The following is a 23516-nucleotide window of genomic DNA, read 5'->3' as shown; positions in this document are numbered from 1 at the left end:
AGTATAAGTATATCTTAGTTCAACATAAAGCCAATAGTTTGTATCTATACACAGACCCAAAATGAATGAACAGGACTGGCTTTCTGTGAGCCCCAGGTTTCTGATGTTCCCTTCTGCAGCACGCCTGAATCAGATCAATGGGTCAACACTTGACAACAAGCTTTTGAGAACAACTATTTCATTTGAATCAGGTGTGTTGAAGTGGGGAAATATCAAAAACTTGCACGATTGTAGCACTTGAAGACCGGATAGGTTGTTTGGTCTTACTGTATGTACTATTTTTTTTTTCCCTGTCTTAATTACAAACCTTCATAAATCAGACATATCAGACTTAATTAGCAGACTTGCTAATGATCCATTGATTAGAGTTGCCTGTGCAAACTGGGGGTTTTCCCTAACTAGGCTATTTAGTAGGAATTGGCTTGAACTAACATGTGTTAAGTGCCCTGAGATTACAATTATTGTGCCGTGGCACTTTACAAATAGTTAAATTGAATATGACAACTCTTTGGCATCTCATTTTAGTAGACTATTCCTTTCATAAAACTACCAAAAAGCCATGAACGCATGTTTGCCTGTTTTTTTTTTTATATTACCTTGCATCTTCCTAATCCAGGGGTGGGCCATTCAGGTACTTGAGGGTGGCAATCCTGCAACTCTTGGAAGATTCCCTGGTGCACCACACCTGACTGAAACGTAAGACTTGCAGGACTTGAGGACTGGAGTTGGCCACCCCTGCCCTAAATGATGCAGGGGTCAAAAGTTTTTTTTTTTTTTTTTTTTTTTTTAATGGGAGCTTTCTTTGCACCATCTATACTGCTTTTAATGTTTCATGTAAATCACTTTGAATTTTATTTTACATATAAACTTGCTTTGCCTAAAAAAAAACAAAAAAAAAACAAGAAACAAAACAAAAAACATCCAAATAATCTAGTCTTAATTTTACCAATCACACAGGCTCTGTATAGTTAAAGCCTTGTGTGTTCATTGGGGAACCCAGAGTCATTTACCATTGCCTCTGGGTTTATTTAAAAAAAAAAAAAAAAAGTTAAAAGTAAAATTCAGCCTAACATCTGAATACTGCTTCTGAAATGGAGACTCGTCAAACCAGGCAATGTTTTTTTAACCATCTCCTGTTGTCCAGTTTTGGTGAGTTTTCATAAATGATGCCACATTCAAAGTCACTTCAGTCCCTTCTTTTCTTAATTGCAAAGCTCAGTTTAATCTTCAACAAATTGTCTTGACCATGTCTACATGACAAAAATGAATTGAGTTGCTGCAATGTGAATGGCTAATTAGTAAGACTTATGTCACAAAAGGACAGGTGAGTCCAAGTGGGAACTATTTATCTTTCTCTGCTGCCAACTCTTTAATAAATCTCTAATGGTCAATTAATCTATTATTCTTTTAGTTTTGATGGTCAAGACATTTAATAACATATTCATTATCCAACCCCAAACTGTAGCTCCTTGCTTAACATTTTAATTTTAATTGGGACAGCTTTTTGGTCCTCATTAAGCCTTTTACAGATGGATTTTTAGCCTGGAGCAAAGGGTTATCCAGTCTTCCTTTGTAAAAGACAATAATTTACGTAGAACAACTCGTGAGGAGTTATTGTGTGCGACATGTTTATGTGTGCGGCGGCCTCGCTGAGCGGTGCTGCAGCTCTTCGCTCCTCATCATCATCATCATCATGCTGAACACGCAGCACCAATAGGCTGACGGCGCGTCACGTGACTCTTCTATGGCAAGCGTCCAGCACAGACAGCGACAAACAAAGAGCCAGAACAGACAGAAAAAAAATTGCAAGAATTACGACTTACATTTCACCATTATGGCCCTGCGGGACGAACTTTTAAAGTCTATATGGCACGCGTTTACAGCTCTCGATGTGGACAAAAGCGGCAAAGTCTCCAAATCTCAGCTGAAGGTATGGCTGCGCGAGTTACTCAACTTCTTATTTATTTACTGACTTTTGAAAAATGATTATGTAATTAGTGTGCATATATCCGCATGCCTTACGCGTCTTTTCTTGTGGAAACACAAGGCGTCTCTGTTTTACGGCAGCAGCTCAGACGCACCTGTTGACAATCTGTATAATGAAGAAGAAACCTGCTGTTATTTCACAACGTTTCACATGAAAACCTTTAGAATTAAAGACAAACTACTTCTGGAAATGTTGGACTCTAAAAAGCCTAATAAGAAAGTTAACCTGAAGTGATCTTAATCACATGATTTATTAAAATGAATAATCAAGTTAAAATAAACTATGAAAATCTTTCTTACTCACTATGGAGTGTCACACCCTCTTGAGAGTCAAACTGCAAACCCAGCAAAGTATTGTCCAGCACTTTAAATGAAAACCAGCAACAAAGGTCAAGTTTAAGTTCAGCTGCCCAGGACTCTGAAGAGAAAAGGATAATTTCACTTCAGTTAGACCAGTTTCTTTCATCACCAGCAGCAGGATGCGAAGCAACACAAGAAATGTCTAATAGAGGATGTGGAGCTGAATCTGTACTAGAGGTCATGGTTAGGCCACACTTTGTTCTTTGCTGTTGTCCAAAGTTTTTTTTTTTAATTGTTCATTTAACCATGAGAGGAAGTAACTATTTGAAGAACTGCTGCTTAAATGTTGTTCATGGAAAACATCTCTCAGGGTCTTTTTATATTTTCCAAAGAGTAAGTTGTAAATATGATGTGACTTTAGAAGATTATTAGTTGATCTAAAGTACTGGCTTAAAGTTTTTATACACCATCGTAAATAGTGAATAGGTGGGTGTCCACACTTTCATTGATTTGTTGAATCCAGCGCTGCGCTCAACCATTTCAACATATAACTGTAGTAAAGTATTGGCCTTTTAAACTAATGTTTGTAACAGTTTAAAACAATCCAAAGGAGGAGTGAGCCTGAAGTCAATTAAGTTAAATAACTGTTCTGGCAACCATCGATGTGCTGTCAGTGCTTCTGTCTGTGGTGTAGTATGTAGACACTAAAGGAATTTGCCTGTTGTCAGAAAATATCGATCCAGTAGGTAATGTAAACTAAAAGCTGCTGGAATTTTCTTCTCCATCATTGCAAGGTTCTCCAACCTCCTTGCTTCAGATGCAACCCTGGTGGAGCTAAACAGACTTGAGAACAAGTCAAGAACAAGTACAAAAACATAGTTCAAAGCGATCAGTGACGAGGCTTTTTTCCTCCTGAGAATGGACAGGCCTTTCCTCAGAGAACTGATTGGTCATGAGGAGAGGTGCTTTGATACTTTTATCTCTTATCCAGAACAGGACCTGCTCCAGAGCAGGTCGGCTGTTCAGCACAAGTTAGACAAGTTTTTAATGCAGTGCTGCCTGAAGGATGGAAATTAAAGGACATTTATGGTTGGTTTTTGGCCTTGCCACTTGCATGCAGAGATTTTCTGAGTCTTTTGATATTATGGACTGTAGATGATGAACTCCTTAAATTCCTTGCAATTGTATGTTGAGAAACATTGTTCTTAGACTGATGGACTATTTGCTCACACAGTTGTTCACAAAGTGGTGAAACTTGCCACATCTATGCTTGTAAACAACTGAATTTTTCAGGGATGCTTCTGGTATTATTATTATTATTTTTTTTTCACATAATCATAACTGCCACTAGTTTCCACACATAATTCACATGATGTTGACCTGTGAGGATTAAATCTGCCATCCTTCTAGTTTATCCCTGTAGTAATGGTGGTTTGGACGTTGGTGTTTCTGTGATTCCAGGTGCTGTCTCATAACTTATGTACAGTCTTGATGATCCCACATGACCCGGTGGCATTGGAGGAGCACTTTAAAGATGATGACGAGGGTCCTGTCTCCAACCAGGGATACATGCCATACCTCAACAAGTTCATACTGGATAAGGTCAGTCAGTAATGCAGCACAGCCATCCAGTCATTAGAGATGTTTTTGTTGTATAGGAGTCATCATGTCTCCCTCATTAAGATGTCTTCTGTTATTGGTCTATTACCTCCAAAAACCGACAAACAAACATGTATCTGCAAGTGATTCTGTTGTTTATAGTTTAGGATTACATCTAACCACAAATCAAAGACAGGTAACTAGTATGTGGGTCAAACTAAATGCAGACTGGGGGACAGGGTGTCTGAACATATTTATGCCATCAGAACTTTAAATGACCAGTATCCCAGGGTTAAACATGACAGACAAGCTACACATGGCAGCTCCAAAACACTTAAGGCCATGCTCATTGAAGTGGTCTCTACTTCTCAGAGGTGTGGTGACCGTCTCAAGCTCCTTCCACAATGGGAAACATTTTGAATTTTCCAACAGAAGACCATGATACAACCTAGTCTCAGCAAGGACATTGATTATTCAAAATAAGCTAATATTTATTTGGCAGGGATTTGTATTGTATACACAAACCTTAGCATTAACTTCACCTGAGTTTTTGTTATTGTTTATGATTCTGGGTTGTGTGTTTTGATATTGATGATTTGTGTGTGTGTGTGTGTGTGTGTGTGTGTGTGTGTGTGTGTGTGTGTGTGTGTGTGTGTGTGTGTGTGTGTGTGTGCGCGCGCGCGCGCGCGTTTCCTCTCATTTGGGTCAGTTATGTCACTTCCTGGTATTACTTATATCAGTTTCTCCTGTGTCTTCAGAATTTATTTGTTTGTTTTTTTTCACCTTCTTCTATGCATTTGCCACTTTTAATTAAGGCTTTTTAAATTTTGGACCTCAATTCCTGGTCACATTATTACCCCAGTACCAAAGAGCACCTTGAAGTTTTTTTTTCACCCATCAACCAAAGAGAAGCACTCTTTTGTTCTGTTTTTTTTTTTTTTTTAAACTGGGTAACAATGGTTTCTTCTGTTATGAAGGAAACAACTATTCAGTGACTTTACTTTTTTATATCTTTGCATGGGAAGTGATAATTACATTATTAACATTGCCAGGCAAAAATAACTATGGCCAGTTAGCATAGTTGTTGGATTCTGGTCTGACTGGCATTGCTATACATAGTTTAAATGAAATGTTTTTAAACTGGATTTAAAAGTGTCTACATTAGGATGAGCTGCAGATGTTTAATGCTCCTTTTAGGAAATTAAGTTAAAAATCCATTACAGTAATCCAGTCTACTGGGGAGGAATGTGCAGATGAGTTTTTTTCTTTTCCTTTTTAAATCTGTTGTGTTTTACTACTTTTTAAATTGATCCTTTTTTATCATCATATTATAATAAACCAATTCTAAATCATTATTTTGGCTTTATATAAATACACGTATATCCAATAAATAGCAGAGTTTGATTTAGTTGTTGCCAAACTACACCAAATGTATTTACACCTCAACCCACAACTAGACATTAGATTAGCTATAGAAGAATTACTACAGCTTGTCATTCAATTCCAGAGTGAAGAAAGGATAAAAACTACTCGGCAGAGGAAGAAGTCAGGGAATTGGTTGTAGCAAGTTTAGACCGGTTCTTTATCTTTTTCAAAACTGATCTGCCTCCCGTCATTACATCAGGCCTTCATGGATTAAAGCTTAACAGATATTAAGTTTATGCTTCTAATGTCCTATTAGTTTTCTTTTGTATTGATTCATATTAAATGTTATATTTTTAAAAGATACATAATGATGTGGAGAATTTAAGTTTAGTCACATTAACGTGCTGTTTAAACTCAGGAACTATTCATTTAACTTTGTTTCACATCAGTGCTATCATTTTATTCTACCAGTTTTTTATTGTTTGAAATGAAGTTCTTTGTTAGTCATATTACACATTTTTATATCACACTTATTGTTCAACTTTGTGCAGATTTTATGGGCAGTATGCCACATAACTAACAGAAATCTAAAATACACATGCTGCGTCAGTATAGTAAGTGATTTTGGTGGCTTGTTCCTCCATGCTCTATTCTGTCCTTTCTGTTCTCTCTCCTTCTTTATCTCTTTCCATTGCATAAACTCATGTTGGGGAGGGTCAAGATTTGAAACATGCATCAGACTGGTGAGGTTTGTGTTATTTACTGAATTTCTTTTTTTTTTTTTTTTTTCCATCTTTATGCTGAATCCATGAGTTTAACAGTTTTGTTTTTCTCTGGTTATCATCTGTGTATTTGAATGAGTTACTTGGTGATACTTTAGGTGGATTTATCCATCGTTAAGGAAACACATGTGTTTTAGTGCAGCTTTGTCATTACCTTTCACAAATGTACCTGTAAATGCTTTCCTGTTTCAATACACACTCATAATGGGTTATTGTGCAGAACTTAGTAACAAGCTGTCAGAACCATTTGAACCCAGTCTGCTCTGTTGGAGCATCTGAAATGGGGATCTTCAAATCTGGTTCTCAAGGCATGGTGTCCTGCAGGTATTGGATGTTTCCCTGCAGCAACATACCTAATTCTCACCCACCTGATTCAAACTGACTTCTGAAGAAGCTTTCCCTCTACCCTTCTAATCATTATTAAAGACTGACAGGTTGAAAAGGTAGAGGACTACAATTACCTGGGTACAGTGACATAAACTTGAATGTTGACCTCAACGTGTCTACAAAGACTTCATTTTTTGCAAACAACACATTAAACACATTTAGTGTAGATATGACATTGATGGTTCTATTTTATGTATCTTTTATTGAGTCTATTATAATTTTCTAATGTTCTGTACTATTAGCTGGTTTGGAGCTGGTTTGGAAATCTCACAGTGCAAAACAAAAATGTCTGTCAGATATTTGCAGAGCAGCCAGTAAGATAATTGTCTTACAGCAGTGCTGTCTGTCAGATATTCATATTCAGGAACTATCACATCTTTGACCCACATATTGAAACCTCCCCATTTTATCCAAGCAATAATCTCCTCAAAAATCAGACATTTGGATTGGTTATGGTTTCCTTTTTCCTGGTTTATCCAGGTGTAAAAGTTAAGCTTTCATGATATTTTGTGCTGATGTCAGCACTTGTGATTAAATGGCTGCTTCATACAGCAGCATCTTTCTTTCTATGTAATATTGAAGTCAAACCTGAAATCCAAATTTCTTTTGCCACCCATATGAAGTCTTTGTGATTTCATTTTACCCCCTCCCTTTTTTCTTTCAAAGTTGCCTCATCAAGGCTTATGTCTCTGTGGTCAGCAATAGATTAGAAGGATGTTGTAAAGAAGAAGCACTGCGTCAGTCCTGTAGGAAACACAGGAAGACACAGTTAAACATACTAAAAAATTGATGAATCATCGATTTCTTACTCTGACTTTGTGGTGTTCTGCGTCAGTGTTTTCAGGTTTGTGGAATTTTATGTATTTACAACATTTTCAAATTAAATGGAAGTTATTTTAATGTCCCTGGTAAGGACGGCGTCTCATTCAGTTTGTAGCACGTAAAATGTTTAACAGTAAATCTTCAAGTTGTTGCAAATGATAAATTTAATCACAGGAGAAGGGACCTGACGTCATGGGCTGATAATAACCACCCACTCAACACACAAACTCCTGGGTATTTTTCCACTTGCAGTGACCCCACCCATCCATTGATGTGAGAGGTGGCTGCTTGGTGGATGATGTTTGTGGAGGTCAAAGCATTCAACTGCTTTTGCTGCTGAGGAAACTCCACCCGGTCACTCAGGGAAACTGTATGAGCGAGTGTTTCGTGTGTGAACCAGAAACTCAAACGGCAACACAACAAGAATCTGTTTTGTAACAACAAATAACTCCTGAATGAAGACGTTAATATTCAGATTTATAGCCCTTAAAAAGGACAAGGCAGTTTCACAACAATGCTGAATAGAAAACTGTCAGACTGAAAACGGCTGCATTAGATGCAGAAAACGATGTCCAGACATAATGAGTAGTCACCTCATTTGCCACTGCTCAGCTGCTGAGTAACCAGTGCAAATTTATTCATCAAATCAGTGCTTTGGGATGTATATAATAGAGAACAAGTAACTCCTGCATGGTGTTTCATGAAAAGAAGCTGTATGTGTATGCACTTTTTCCACAGATGAAGAGTTACATTTAGATGGGGAGTGTACACTAACCTCTCTGACTAAGCCCATGTCCATGGAAAGAATGCAGCAGACCACAGAAGCTTCATATCTCAGAACAAAGATGGTGATAAATATTTAGTAGAGCTAAGCAGACTGATTTGGCACTGATATGGCATTTAATTGTTTTGATGGAGTGTTGCACTTGTTCACATTTTTCCAAGTCACCCTTGGAACAATTATTTTTGGGACAATTTCTGTTTATTTTTGGTAACAAACATTTGAGGTTCCTTTTTAACATGATTATTTAACCATTGTTTGCAACCAAAATGTGTTTGGGGCAATAATGGCTTTTATTCAACACTGCAGTTTTTATACTGAGAACAGTCCTGTTTCCACAATCACAAACATCTTTTTTCCCCGTCTGTGTAATTTTGCATTGTTGGAAATAAAATAAATCGAGCCAATAGAAAGCAAGATGGCATGGTCACTAGTTAAATCGTTTCTGCCTCCTTGTGGGTGTGTTTGTGATACTTTATCCAGCACTACTTTTTATACTCAGTCTTGTTTGATAACCTCTATTTTCAACCATTGGATTGCTTTAGCTGCATACTGTCATTCTTTTTTCCTTTTTTGTCAGGAGACAGTTAACACATTTCACCAAGTTTCTGCCCATATTGGTATCACTACAGTGCAGAAGTCGCAATCAGTTGCTTCACTTTCGAGGTTGAAGTGTTGCCCACTTAAGTTCTGGTTCAGTAAACTTTCATATGTAAATTCACCAAAACTCCAAATAACTTGAGAGTGCTGAGTTTTGAAGAAAAAAAATGCGAAAACACAGAAACCTAGAATCCAAAGGGCAGTTTTCACTTTAGTAGTCTCTGCACGATTTTGGAAAACCTTTCCCTGTTCCCCAGTAGTGATGTTGTTGTAATTAGCTAAGAAGGTCATGGAAGCCAGATGCAGAAGCCTGCAGATTTTTTTTTTTCATACTTTTGTGCTCTGGACCATTTGAAAGCTCTACTCACTTCCTCCTTTTTTTTTTTTTTTAAAATGGCTTTCATTTTACACATAATTTATTTCATTCCAGGAAGACCTTCAGCTGTATCATTCAGTCCCGATAAACTGGTAACATTTTCATTTGTGTCAGTCTGGATTGCAGCACTTTGGTGGCTTCCAGTTTGAGCTATAAGAGCTGCTGCTGTAGACGGAGCTAAAGTTTGGATCCAGAATTCTAATAAATTCGTGGTAATGGAGGAGAAGAAGGGGCTGAAAGCGTCTCACTGTTGAAGTGTAGAGACTCAGGGGAGAGGAATACGAGCGAACCAGCGAAAGGAGGAGCAAGACAAACAAGATGAGGGGGACAAAGATGGTTTACAAATAGGTGCTCTTTCATAACAAATCCCTCTTTCACAACTTTTCTTCCCTCCTAGTGTGTCTTGCCACAGTCCGACTATGGTGACTCATTCAAAACCACACAGATGAAACACTGAAGTTTTTACAGCCTGGAAACCTGAATGCAACAGGTCTGACTTTTTTGCTTCAGGTTTGTTTTAGAGAGGGGGTACAGGGGATACATATGGTGAAAGGCCTTTTCTCAGCAGGCACATCAATGTTTTTCTAAAACAGTTACTTCACCCAAACTCCTGTTGTCAGCATCAAATAAAGGCATTAGAAGTGGCTTCCCAAGACATTTATAACAAACAGCAGCAGTGTTGGAAAGATTGTCTGAAAATGGATCCTAATGCGGACACCATTACCATGCCATGTGCTTCAGCTGGGGTGATTTATGTTAGAAATTCACTACCATCAATGTGTTTAGTCAGCATGAAATTTATGGGTCAGTGTAATAAACAATTGAAAAAAAAAAGAATTTGAACATGCTTGGGTTATCAGACTTGCAGAGGAAGTAGAAAATATACAGATATGATGTTAAAGCTATATAATCTGTTTCTTTATCATGACTTGAGTAATTTCCGCAACATTAAGTTAGATCTATTGAAAAATTTACTTAAGCAGATTGTCCCATTCAAACTTTGCTCTATGGAATGGTGTTGGATGAGATGAAGTTATGCACCTCTCTGTAAATACAGATGCAAGAGTTTTATCATGGCATAAAACTACAAAACATTGGAATTAAATGGGTTCTGCCATAGAAGCGCCTCTTTTAATGCAAGCTGTGCTAAGAAGTTTACCATGTCATTACATGGGCGAAGCGGGTATTGACATACAGGTACATCTCATAAAATCATAATATCATGAAAAAGAATATCATGAATATTTTTGTTGGTTATTTCAGAATGTGAAACCCATATGTTATATAGATTAATTACACATTAAGTGAAACATTTTAAACATTTACTTCTTGAAATTTGATGATTGTGGCTTATAGATAATGAAAAACCAAAATGTAGTGTCTCAGAAAATTAGATTATTACATAATATCAATGGAAAAAATAGGATATTTTAAACAGAAATGTCAGGCTTCTGAAAAGTATGTTAATTTCCATGCACTCAATACTTGGTTGGTCCTCTTTTTGCATGAATTACTGCATCAATGCGTCGTGGCAATGGAAGCGATCAGCGAGTGGCACTGCTCAGGTTTAATGGAAGCCCAGGTTGCTTTGGTAGCCGCCTTCAGGTCATCTACATAGTTGGGTCTGGTGTCTCTCATCTTCCTCTTGACAATACCCCACAGATTCTCTATGGGGTTCAGATCAGGTGAGTTTGTTGGCCAATCAAGCACAGTAACACCATGGTCATTAAAGCAGCTTTTGGTACCTTTGGCTGTGTGGGCAGGTGCCAAGTCCTGCTGGGAAAAAAAAATCTGCATCTACATAAAGCTTGTCAGCAGAAGGAAGCATGAAGTGCTCTAAAATGTCCTGGTAGATGCTGTGTTGACTGTGCGCTTCAGAAAACACAGTGGACCAACACCAGCAGATGACATGGCTCCCCAAATCATCACTGACTGTGGAAACTTCACACTGGACTTCCAGCAACATGGATTCTGTGCCTCTCCACTTTTCCTCCAGACTCTGGGACCTTGATTTCCAAATAAAATGCAAAATTAGTTTTATGAGAAACAATCCAGTCCTTTTTCTCCATAGCCGAGGTGATACGCTACTGACGTTGTCTCTAGTTCAAGAGTGGATTGACACGAGGAAAACGACATTTGTAAGCCATGTCTAGGATTTGTCTGTGCGTAGCGGCTCTTGATGCGCTGAGTCCAGCTTCAGTCCACTTCTTGTGAAGCTCCCAAAATTCTTGAATGAATGTTGCTTGAGAATCCTCTCCAGGCTGCGGTTATCCCTTTTGCTGGTGGACCTTTTCCTTCCATTCAACTTTCCATTAATATGCTTGGATCCAGCACTCTGTGAACAAACAGCTTCTTTAGAAATGACCTTTTATGGCTTTCCTTCCTTGTGGAGCGTCAATGATCGTCTTCTGGACATCTGTCAAGTCAGCAGTCTTTCCCATGACGGTGTAGCCATCTGACCCAGACTGAGAGACCATTTAAAGGTTTAGGATACCTTTGCAGGTGTTTTGAGTTAGTTGATTAGGGTGTGACACCATGACTTTCTAAGATTGACGTTTTTCACAATATTCTATTTTTCTGAGAGACTTTATTTTGGGTTTTCATTATTTATAAGCCATAATTATCCAAATTTCAAGAAATAAAGTTTGAAATGTTTCACTCTGTGTAATGAATCTATATAATACATGGCTTTCACATTCTGAAACAAGTGACAAAAAATATTGAACTTTTTCATGATATTCTAATTTTCTAAGATGTATCTGTAGAAGACACAAGTTTGATGCATGTTTGCTTATATTAGGTTGATGTATCAGGTGTTTCTGTCCAGGTTAATATGGATTACAGAGTCATTACAGTTTACTTCATGCTTCATGTTTAGAATGATTGTGCATCTTTTATAAGTGATGGATTTCAGCCATAGTTTAACTAAGGGAAAATGTTTCTGCTTTCAGTATCCACTGATGGTTAAAGACTGTCAAGTGTGACTGGTTACTGTACATCTCCAGAAAAACAACTTCAGTGATGATACATCTTTGAAGGTGTCTAGAGAAACCCTGAACACTGAGGGATTTGAATTGTTTATTTGTAGTGAAAATAGTCTATACTGTATTTCAATAGAAATACAGTATATACAAACCTGTATTATATAGATTCATTACACAGAGTGAAACATTTCAAACTTTATTTCTTGAAATTTTGATAATTATGGCTTAAGATAAAATTTTTTAAATTGACTACAGCTGATTTTGAAAATAGTGTGCTTAACATCCATTCAGCAAATGTGCCCCTGCGCGCACACACACACACAGAGTACAATTTTACTTTAGATAGATTCTCATGAATTAAGAAAAGCTCACACTATTTCAGTACATTTACCTGGACTAAATATTTAACTTTGTCTCACAGACACAACACAGGAAATGAAAAGAATTTACCTACTGTGGGAAAGTTTAGGATCAATATGGGACTACACAGCTTCACTTTATCCGCCTTCTGCTTATTTAAATGGGAAAAACTAAGTTTATTTCAACCTTTATGTAACAGACACAAGTACAAAAGGAAATTGTTTTACATAACATTAACAAATCTACAATAGAATGTCAGCAAAACATCTAACAAACATGAGAAAAGGATAAAAGTATGTAAAATATACACAAAATGTTCTGAAGGATTCTACACTCGGGACTAATGCTTGTTACATACTCTGAAAAGTAAAGACATTGTTCTTGTTCTCGAGACCACGAGAACAGAAGAACACCATTCTGTTGCTGAGTCCCTGGTTTGGGGGTTCTTGCAGCTTGTTCTCAACTTATCAGCCGAGCAGAACTTTTTTCTTGTTAAAGCCTGTGCAACATAAATTTCACCTACAATGCTCAGATTGTACAAACCTCAGATGACCACCAGGTCCCTCTGCTGCTGACTGCATGCAACTCAGTTGTTTTTACCTGCTAGATCTACTACTTTATGGCTCATTGCCATTTCAGGTGAGAAATAAAAAAACAAGCCAAAATGGGAAGACAAGGAGGTAAATAACATGAAGACTAGTTCTGAAATTAGATTTTGCACAAAAATATGCAATTATCTGCACCACAGCTAATTATTAAAAATGGTTACAGACCTATGCATTGAAAGCTTTTGTACAGCTGACCATCTTGGTTGTATAATGAAAAGTACATGCATACCGAAGATGGAGAAACTTGGATAGTTTATAAATGAATGTTGTGTGGCAAATTCAGAATGACCTATATAAAATGTTAGCATAAAATGTTAGCATATGTCAGTTAAAGTATTAGCACTGAGTATTAGAGACTGTATTTTGCTGTTTTTGCCTTTTGAGTGTGAAAAAATTTACTGGTTAATGAACTGCACTCTGCATTACTCCCTGCTTTGACCACTTTTGCAATAACCTCAACACATTTCCAACACTATTGTGCCGTAGTGGTTTTAGATTGAGTTTAGATGGATGTGTGCAGCTGTAGTGTTCACTTCGTGTTCAGATGGGCTTGAACTGAAGGGAATGTTGGGAGCTCATTTGGTTGCTTGTTTAAGAGTGAAAGCCAGTGGGATGAGATGTGCTTCCAATCCAGACGACTGCACAGTCAGCCTGCCAGCAGTCTCCATGGAGATGTCACTGTTCACCAGCTCGAGGAAAAGATTTTCCTCTGCAGCACCAATTGTACCTTTTCAAGAGCTTTCCTTTCACTTTGCTCTGGAATTTGAACTCAAGAGATGTTACAAAGTCCAGTTCCTGTTTCTTCTCATATTTCTCCTGAAATACTGACATACTGTGGGGTGTTGAGTAATTTTAAAACCTTTTCTTTATAAATTTTTCTACTTGTCAAACCTTTTCTGAAACAAAATTTTGAAATAAATTGAATAAATAAAATATTGAATAAATTGGGTTAGTCTTTGCTGTCATGATTCAACTGAGGAGGGTTTTCTGGTGAACACTCTTCTATATTTTTCAATTCCAGTTCGATTGATTCTATGCTACAGTCATTTAACAGAAGCTTTTACACAAAGTGACTTACATATGAAGTCTAATGCCAGTACTAGTTGTTTAGGCTTATTTTCTTTAAAGCTACAGGAAGGTATCACGTTATGTGATGGAGTCCCATTTTTTTCTATTCTAGTGACAGTTCTCTGGTTCTGTAGTATGCAAAGCTTAATTCTTACAATTAAAGAAACAAAACAGTAACCCTGCATGTCCAACTGCTTATTGATTTGGGAACTTTGTCCATGTTCTCTAAGCTTTGCATTTTGATATCTAATAAAACTGGAAAAATAATATTTTAATAAAATAGATATTTGTGTAACATTTGTGTGTGTTGCTTTAATACATAATTGGCCATAAAGGTCAGGAAATGCAAAATAAGAATGCAGGGCGAGATACAGAGAAGAAACCCTGAGTCTGCTCATGTATTCCTCATGGAAATGTCAGGGTCTTTTACCCAGTGGTTTTGTTTGTGTCATCCTCTGCTGGTCGGCCTTCGTGCAGACTGCTCTTCCTTGTAAAAACAAACTGTTCTTCCTCGCTGTCAACCACAAAGCCCTGTCTCAGGAAGCTGCTGTGCTTTGCTTACCACAGGTGACTGATAACTTTGATCGTCAGGACTTTGACAAAATGTGCTGGACGTTGTCCTCAAGGAAGAACCTCGATCAAAGTCAGCTGCTCATCTCCAATGATGATTCATTCAAGATCTGGTGCATCTTTAACTTCTTATCTGAGGATAGATACCCACTGACCATCGTCACGGAGGAGGTGAGTATTCTTGTGTTGACAAACTGGAATGATCTACCTGGCAAACCCAACATGTTACACATTTAGAAATGCGCTTTTGTCACTGCTGAAAACCAACAATTAATTGTTGCAACACTCTGTGTATTTCATCATGTGCATTTATTTGTTGGATAAAGTGCGGGACAATTTTTCTTTTTTTTTTAAAGGCAAATTACTAAACTTACTTCCCATGTCCCAATAGCCAGTCTGTGATGCTGGGAATCAGCCCCTGCCTTTGACTGCCACTCAGATTACATTACACCTGCCCTTAAAATCTCTGCCTCCACGTGGCTCACTACATGGAGGTGGCAGCCTGCGGCTTCTTTAGACTGGGCTCAGCTGAGCTTTAGGTGCCAAGGCTCTGGCAGGTGGTTGCTGGTGAGCTCCTCTACCAGAACTGACTCCAGGAAGATGCCCCAGTGTCCCTGTTCTACGCGAGGTGTCTGTTTGTTTTTTGCTGGTCCATTGAAACCTTAAGGGCATGAACTTTAACTTATACACACATTTAAATCACCTTTACAATAAAACAAGATGTAGAGATTTTTTTGTTGTGCTGTTTTCAGAAAAGCTGGGATGTTTTCTGCTTTGAACTAATTGACTATATTTTATATTTCTGATTACTTTTAGGCCAACTTTTTTTTTACTATAGCTTGTAAAGTCACCATCATCATTTTGATTCGGTTTATAATTAGAAGTAGCGTAAAACTATAAATGTTTACAGAAAAGCTAAAATAAACTCCAACTTCTTGTTTTTGTTTCAATGGACATTTGTTGTTAGAAATCATTAAACAGTTGAACACAGTGGGGAGATTTCGCAGTGACAGACATGCAGGGTCGTGGATGTAATGTGCCGGCTCACTGTTTCACCAAGTAGCCAGTTGAAAACATCAGTTGCTCAAGAGCAGAAAAGGAAGTTTCCAGGTTCCTGTTCTTTTACAAATGCGGGGAGATTTATTGTTGAGGGCAACAAACGTCAAAGCTGAATCACAGGAAGATTGTTGAAAGCGTATAATTTACATTTATTTTGCAATCAGCTTGTGTCGGGATGAAGAGCAGGAAAATGCAGAACTGACACATTTTAGCTGCTTGTTTCTGTGTGAAATAGCATTATTTAGCACTTTTAACTGTACAGCATGTGTGTTTTTGTGACATGTGTTTCCATGTGCAGATCGAGTATTTCCTGCGAAAACTTACGGAGGCGATGGGAGGAAGCTGGGTGGAGGAGCGCTTTGAGGACTATAGGCTTCAGCTGAACTCTAAGCAGCAGTGTCTGACTGTCTGGGAGCTCATCAGACTGGTGGGCTCGGGTTACTTCAGTAAAGGCATGGACCGCCAGACCCTCTCCATGGGCATCAATGAGGTCTACCAGGAGCTCATTCTGGATGTGCTCAAACAGGTGGGGGGGGAGAAAGAGAGAGAGAGAGAGAGAAAATATTTGCATAGCCTGAGTCTGTTTTTGTATTGAAACATTTGGAAATATTAATCAATTTTGGACTTTATTTTTAAAGTCAGTTTATAACAATCCCAAATCAAATATTTTAGAAAAATTATGTTCATTGAAAATTCACAAAAGTGGAGAGGAGGATTGCAACTTTTAGCCAGGGAGACTAGCTAAGAGAGAAGAGAAATACAAGGTGATGCTAATGTCACATTAAATACATGGAAAAGAAAAGAAATGGAAGGAGATACTTGGATCATCATGGGATATTCCCCTGTTGTCTAAGCCTGTGGCAGCAGGACTAGATGGCTAACTAAATACGGCCCTACCAATGCACTGTGCAGTTTGAGCAGAGTATCTAAACCCTACAGCCACTTATATATATATATATATATATATATATATATATATATATATATATAATTTTAAATACTGTCCACTCAAAGGTTTCTTTTTTTATTCTTATACATAAATACACCTGTGTGGTTCATGATTTTTTCCTGCTCCTATACATCTGATTCAAATTAAATGGATCCAGCAGATTAATGCCAAGTTTTGCACAATGACCCATTAACTTGAGTTTGGTGTGGTGAAGGAGGCAAATCTTTCAAACCTGCAGGACTTGAGGACCTGAGAAAACTAAGAACCCTGATTTAATTACTCACATCTTTGAAGAGTTTTATGTGCAGGAAGGTTTTGACGTTCCTCCTCTGAAAGAGAAAGCATGACTTCATATCCAGGTTAATTTTTTCTGTTGCTTACTGTGCCCATCCATGTGAAGGCAAAAGATCTTATGAAAATATTCTAATGAATTCTGATGCTAATAGAAATGAAGCACTATTCTGATCCGTGTCCTTGTTTTTCTCTGCAGGGTTACATGATGAAGAAAGGCCACAAGAGAAAAAACTGGACGGAGCGTTGGTTCATGCTGAAGCCCAACTCCATCTCCTATTATGTTGGTGAGGACCTTGCTGAAAAGAAAGGAGACATTCTGTTGGACGGAAACTGCACTGTGGAGGCAAGAACAAGTTTTTATTGACTTTTCAGCTATTCATCAGGTGTCTGATAACCAAGACCAGGAAGCTTAGAGAAAACTGTAAAACATGGATATGGGATAGGTGGATTTGTTCCCATATTGTACTTTGTCATGTCACTCTGAATTTAGTAGGTTAGATGTTGTATAGATGTAATAAATAAATTAGTTTGTAAGCAGGGAACTTTATTCCTGTCAATGGGATCCGTTTGTATGCTGCATTTAACCTTTTAAAGTCTAACCCATGAAAAAATGTTTTAAAAAAGTCCCAACTTTTAAATATGAGATCTTTATTTTGTCTTTAAAAGGTAAGAAAACATTATTTTATTCACAATTTATTACAATGTGATATGTCTAAATTACTATAGTAAAGTAGTAGTCTTCTCCTTCCTGGGATCTTTTGTGAACAGAAGAAAGAATCTGATTGTGTTCAACAGGATTTTGAGTAAAGTTTTTACAGTGATGTATAATTGCTCATTTAGGGTTAATGCTCAATAATGTGCTGCTTTCTGCTTGTTTGCACATACGATCAGCCTGTAAAATGTATATATTGTACTTTTGTAGCCTTTACAAGACAAAGAGGGAAAAAAGTGTCTCTTCCTCATCAAGTCATCACAAAAAAGCTTTGAAATCAGTGCATCAGACAAGAAGAAGAAACAGGAATGGATCCAGGGTAAGTGGTGAGACAACATACATACAACATTCATACATACATTTCTCTATCCTCTTTTTCAGACAAAATATGAATATCAGAAATGTTAATGCACTGATGTTCATGTTTTACTCCGGTTTCTCTCAGCGATTCAGACCTGTGTGACTCTGCTGCGTCAGGGCCGGCCGGCGCCACATCGTGAGGCCCGGCAGAAGCGTCGGGATCTGCGACTCAGGCAGCAGGCTGAACAGGAGGAATTAGAGCTGAGGATGAGGGAGCTGCAGACTGCCAACGAGGCCAAACAACTTGAACTAGAGAACATGAGAAAGGTAAGAATAAAACACACATCTTGTGTGTTCAGGAAACATCTGGCTTGTCAATAGTTCCTTTTTTTTTTTTTTTTTTTTACAAGATCCCAAATTAAATCGTGTGAATGGAAATAAAGGGAACACTTTTGAAAAACTACTTTAACGGAGATGATTGGTGCTAGAGTAAATCTAAAATAAAGCTGCAGCTGTTGGATATATATTTTAAAATGAGGAACTTCAGGTTTAGTGCATGAGGCAGAGCTGTATATCATTATGGGAAGGACTGAGTGTGGGTAATGTGGGGACAAACGGCAACAGAAAAACACTTGCTGAATGTTGCATTTGGTAGAACTGCAAACAGTGTGTGCATATTTCATAAATAGCTCTTGATTTAATAAAATAAAAAACAATAATAGATAAGCTGCTTATAAAACACACTTTCACCAGGACGAACTATGCAAAATACTCAGACTGAGAGAGCCTGTGGGTCAGCGTATCTGTAGTTTAGACTGCACGTGACTGCTGCTTGACAGAAACACAAGGACAATGTCACCATATCAAAATCTGTAACCGTAAAAGAAAAAAAATAATCCAAGAAGTAATGGAGGATTTGTTCTCTGTGCATGAAATGTTAGGGAATTTCCCCAGAGGAAGTTCTTGCACCTGTGAGATTAAAAAAGAATAAAAGCTCAATTCTTCCGAAGCCCTATGCCTGCAAATAGTACTTTTACTGTTTGAAATTAGATTTGTTTTCCTTTACTAAAGAGGATTGAAATAACACACAAAGAATTTTAAAAAAGCAAAAAAAAGCAAAAAACTCATGTAAACTCATAACTTTTTCCAGAAATAGGTTCTGAACTTGATTAGTACATGTTAAAATAATTAAAGTTGGTCACCTGTTGGGTTGTGCAATGTGTCTCTGACATACATGCCCTCTTAAACAGGTCAAGCAGCAGTTTTTATTTAACCCTAAATCCTATTCTGCTACACTTTGTCTTGTCAATAATTGTAATCTGTTAGTACTGATAAAAATCCTGTGTTTCCAGTCTTTTCCTTAGTCCTTGAAAAGCTAAGTAGTGCACCTTCAGTATCAGAAGCAGTTTCATTGTCAAACCAGTGAAAAGTTTCACAAACTAGGCATTTTTTCTTAGTCAACATGGAACATAAAAATTAGTAATAGAAATAAAATAAATATTTATTCCTATTCTTGCTAAAAAGATGTTTATCTTTTATATGTCTAATCTTTGAATCTGCTTGCTGCTGTGTTCCTGGTGAAATGTGTATTTTATACATATTAAGAACTGCTGTATCTGCTTCTTAGTTGTTTTCTGTTGTTACTGTTTCACACATTTTGAAAGGCAACTTGATCCATTTTAAGTAGTTTTAAATGGGATGTTGTCAGCTACAATCTGCGATTATTGCTTGTATGGTAATAAAGTTCGACCCCCTCCAGTACATTTCCATTGTCTCTTGTGAGGGATGACGTCAGCATACCGCGGGCCTTAACTGTGCAGCCCAGTAGTAATCCCCGAGACAAGGGAGGCCCCATTGTCATTTTCCTTTAGTCAGTTGGAAAGTTTTGAATCAGATTCAAGGCTTTTTTGCTGTATATGTCTTGACAAATTTTATTCCCATTAATCATATTCTTTCTGACTCTCTGCTATTGGCAGGGTATAGAATAAATATAGTATTTTGGGTTGGGCATTCAATTTAAATTAATCAATTGTTAAATAGAAATATTTATATGGAATTGGGTTCCATCTTGCCATATCTTCATATTTCCCTTTATAACAATGAGGAATAATATTCTAGCAATTCTGATGCGTCTTTTATTATTATAAATGTTTGAGGTATTCTGCATACCAAACCGAATCATACTTACTTTTGGAGAGCTATAGCTGTGTTTAGTAGTGTTTTACCAACATTAATTTTGTATACTGATATCTGACCAAAGTGATCAAATTTAGGTTGACAGTTTGTTGATTGACCCTAAAGTCTCAAATTACAATCTGCAAAGCAAACCAATTTAAGCTTCTTTCCACCAATAACAATGGCTTTTATTTTTTACTTTATCACATATTATTTAATAATGGGAATATAATACACTGATTTGAAAATCAGGTAATACAACTTCAAGACCTTTCTTTATCCATAAGTGTTTGGGATTTTTTTTATTATTATTATTATTATTATTATTATTATTATTATTATTATTATTATTAGTCTATGGCTTGGAAGTGGCTAGAAATAAAGGCTTACAGTAAATTAGAACATCTTTGCATGTTTATCTCCTCAAAGAATGAAGGATTGAAGGATTTAATTACGTAGAGACTAATGAAACCAAAAGTTTTCTCAAATCCAACAACAGTGTATTTTAGATGGCACCGCAAAGCAGACCTGCGGCAAGAGGAAGTGTAAAGAGCAAAATTGCAAAATTATTTTATCATTTTTATGAAGGGGAAAAAAGTGTTTGGCCTGTAATGGATTGGACCTGAATTGGAATAGTGGCAAAGAAAATGAATGGCCTAAAAAACAGATACAAAAACTGTATTGAATCTCACTTATTACTAAGTTTTGTTCCACCACCAAGCAGACCATGACTTTTTTTTAAACACCTAAAAGCAAAACAAAAGGACAAACAACAACCAAAAACTACAACATTTCAGGTTGTTTTACTCCACCCCCAAGAGGCATTTTGGTAAAACACAGCATGTAGATGATCATCTGTAAGACATAATGCTGATCTGATAGTCTGGATATTTTGAACTATGGCATAGGTCCAATTGGTCAGTGTTGGAGGCTGCTCAGGGGGAGGAGTTCAGACGGTAGGCTGCAGCTCTGTGTGAAAAAAGAAGACACTCCTTGTTCGTGTGCATGAAGGCAGTCACATAACGCAGCCTCTATCTGAAAGTCTGTACCAAGGTCAGCTGTAGAGTGGCAGGGAGCTGGAGCCGAGCGATGGCACATCCTCAATAAGTTGGATCAACATTACAGCTACATTTGTGGTGAAGTGAAATACCAAGTGTCATTTTAAACACTTCTAACAGCTTCAGCTGTTCTCTAATTAAGAGTCTATAACATGTTACAGTAATTTTTACTTTTAAATAGTTTTCATACACACTCTTCATCAATAGGTATTAATATGTGACACTAAGACAGGCCTGGATCAGCTTGTGGCATTTTCTGGTCACAGAGCAGAGGTGATCACGTCCTGCTCTGACTGCAGGTTGAAGCTGGATGCTAAGTGAGGACCAAGCTTTAGTGTGTTCTTCTGGACAGAGAAAACATGCACTGACAAACATCCTGCGATTAATTGTGATTTTTATATATATGTGTATATAATATACACAAAATCAATGTTTTGTCTCAATGCCAAATATTTCTGTTTGTGAGTCATTGTATTTTACTGTCTCAGACTTGTTTTCTATTCATATCATGTTGTGCTCAAATCCTTCGTTTCATCGTGTCCTAAAGAGGAAGCCAGTCAGGGATAAATTCATAACCAATTACAACTATCAGCTAAACATAGCTTCGGAACTGATTCAGCAGCATTCCTCACACGTAACATCACAGCTAAAGATGATAAACAGTGTCAGTGTTCTTGCAGCACGCTTGCTGCTCTGATGTTGAATTCAGACACACACAGTATTGTTCTTTAGACAATAAAATTAGGTCACCTAAAAACTCTGGTGGTCTTCTCTGAAACTCGTTGCCAGTGCATGAATACCAACAATAGATGAGCTACTTCAGGCTGCAGCTAATGAAAAGTCTTATCATTGAAACAGGATGTGGGCTGGCTGAATCAGCAGGGTAAAGAGGTGACATGAGTCTCATTAAGCATGTTTTTCCAGTTAATCTTCCTAAACCTGACTCACCAACCGTGACGCTGCTGACTGGCAGCAGTAAACTCAGGTTATTTGGATTTCCTGAATGACCCTACTTCCATTTTTAATGCTATGAGACACTGGGAGGTGAACAGGAAGTGTCAGTTTCACTAAAACTGAGGTGATGTTATACATTAGACTAAAAGACAATTGCACTTTTTGTTGTTCTTAGTCATTTGTCCAACATGGAGTTGCAGTGTAATTTGATATAATCAATGGCTTAAACATGTCATTGTGAGGGCAAGTAAACAGTAAAATGATTTGGTAAGAAACTAAATCATTTTACTTTTAGAGCCCTAAAAGTGAGGACATGTCTGCAGAGAAACTGTAAAGACCTGAACTATTCCCTGCAAGGACACATTTCTACCAGCAAAAAGTGATGAAGTACCCTCAAAGGGAAAGACATATACAGATTCAGATCCAGACATATAATACTTTTATACTTTGACCATTTCAACTACTTTTATTAAGGAACACTTATATGGAGCGAGGATGTCTGTAGGCCTCATTGATGCATCTTTTGTATTGGTTTGCCTAGTATTTTCGTAACACCACTTAATTTCATTTACTCAGGCACCTAGATGACGAAAATATGTCAGAAAGGAAGATGTGACATTTTCTTGTTTTTCTGTAAAAAGTACAATTTCTTAGGCTGTCTGCAGAATAAGGATAAAATGGATCAGTTTATCAAGCTGAATGAAGACAAGATTTCTGATTATTATTGCACTGGTGACTGCTCCATGTAGTAAAGCATGACACCAGTTTCATTGTGACAAATGCAGCAATAGTCAGACTGAATAGTTCACATCGCAGTTGTGCAGCACACAAGACAACTTTGTCTTTGTGCAACCACAATCTCAGAATGCACAACAATCTACCATTGAGGTGCAAAATACCATCTCAACTAGCTGCTTGCATGAATGCACAATGAGCACGCATACAGTTTATAGCCAGGCACACACAAATACAATAAACTTTTCGTGTTTCTCACGTTGATGTTATGAGAAAGTTGACTGTCGCAGTCTGCAGACAGTTCACAGCTTGGTGACATGAGTCGAAGGGTTAGTGCCCTGCACAACTTGGTTTACTTCTGTTATCTTTCACGTTTTATTTATAGAACTATGCAGACATACAGATTTAATCTCTTTGTTAAAACTGGATTACAATTGTTCAATAAACTTGTGCTAAAGCAGAGTTTGCCTTACTTGCTGTTGTACTCCCTTAGTCATCCAGCTGTTACTGTTAAGGTTCTTAATTGGCAACACAAAGTTTAATATATGCAGGTGAGAGGAGAACTTTATTGTCCCCCCGGTGGGAAAACCATCAGCTCTAAAATAACCAATTATTTAAGAAATTCATTCAAACACAAAACGAAATTAGATTGAAATTCATTTAAACCCAGGAATATAAAAGCTGAAACTGCA

At 37.4% G+C, this 23516-nt stretch overlaps 1 protein-coding gene across 1 annotated transcript in view; it reads left to right on the top strand.

The window, feature by feature from the left end:
• Window positions 1-1781: 1781 nt before the first annotated feature.
• The window catches only part of swap70b (switching B cell complex subunit SWAP70b), a 33306-nt gene continuing 11571 nt past the window's right edge, over window positions 1782-23516 (top strand). The window contains exons 1-7 of the mRNA XM_079260948.1: window positions 1782-1930; window positions 3748-3888; window positions 14586-14759; window positions 15946-16173; window positions 17087-17233; window positions 17813-17921; window positions 18048-18229. Coding sequence (XP_079117074.1) covers window positions 1835-1930; window positions 3748-3888; window positions 14586-14759; window positions 15946-16173; window positions 17087-17233; window positions 17813-17921; window positions 18048-18229 — 1077 coding nt within the window. The 5' untranslated portion in view covers window positions 1782-1834. The remainder of the gene's footprint in view (window positions 1931-3747; window positions 3889-14585; window positions 14760-15945; window positions 16174-17086; window positions 17234-17812; window positions 17922-18047; window positions 18230-23516) is intronic.

This window comes from Telmatherina bonti, assembly GCF_933228915.1.
Source record: "Telmatherina bonti genome assembly, chromosome: 2".
NCBI lineage: Eukaryota > Metazoa > Chordata > Actinopteri > Atheriniformes > Telmatherinidae > Telmatherina > Telmatherina bonti.
This window is presented reverse-complemented; position numbering and strand designations above follow the sequence as displayed.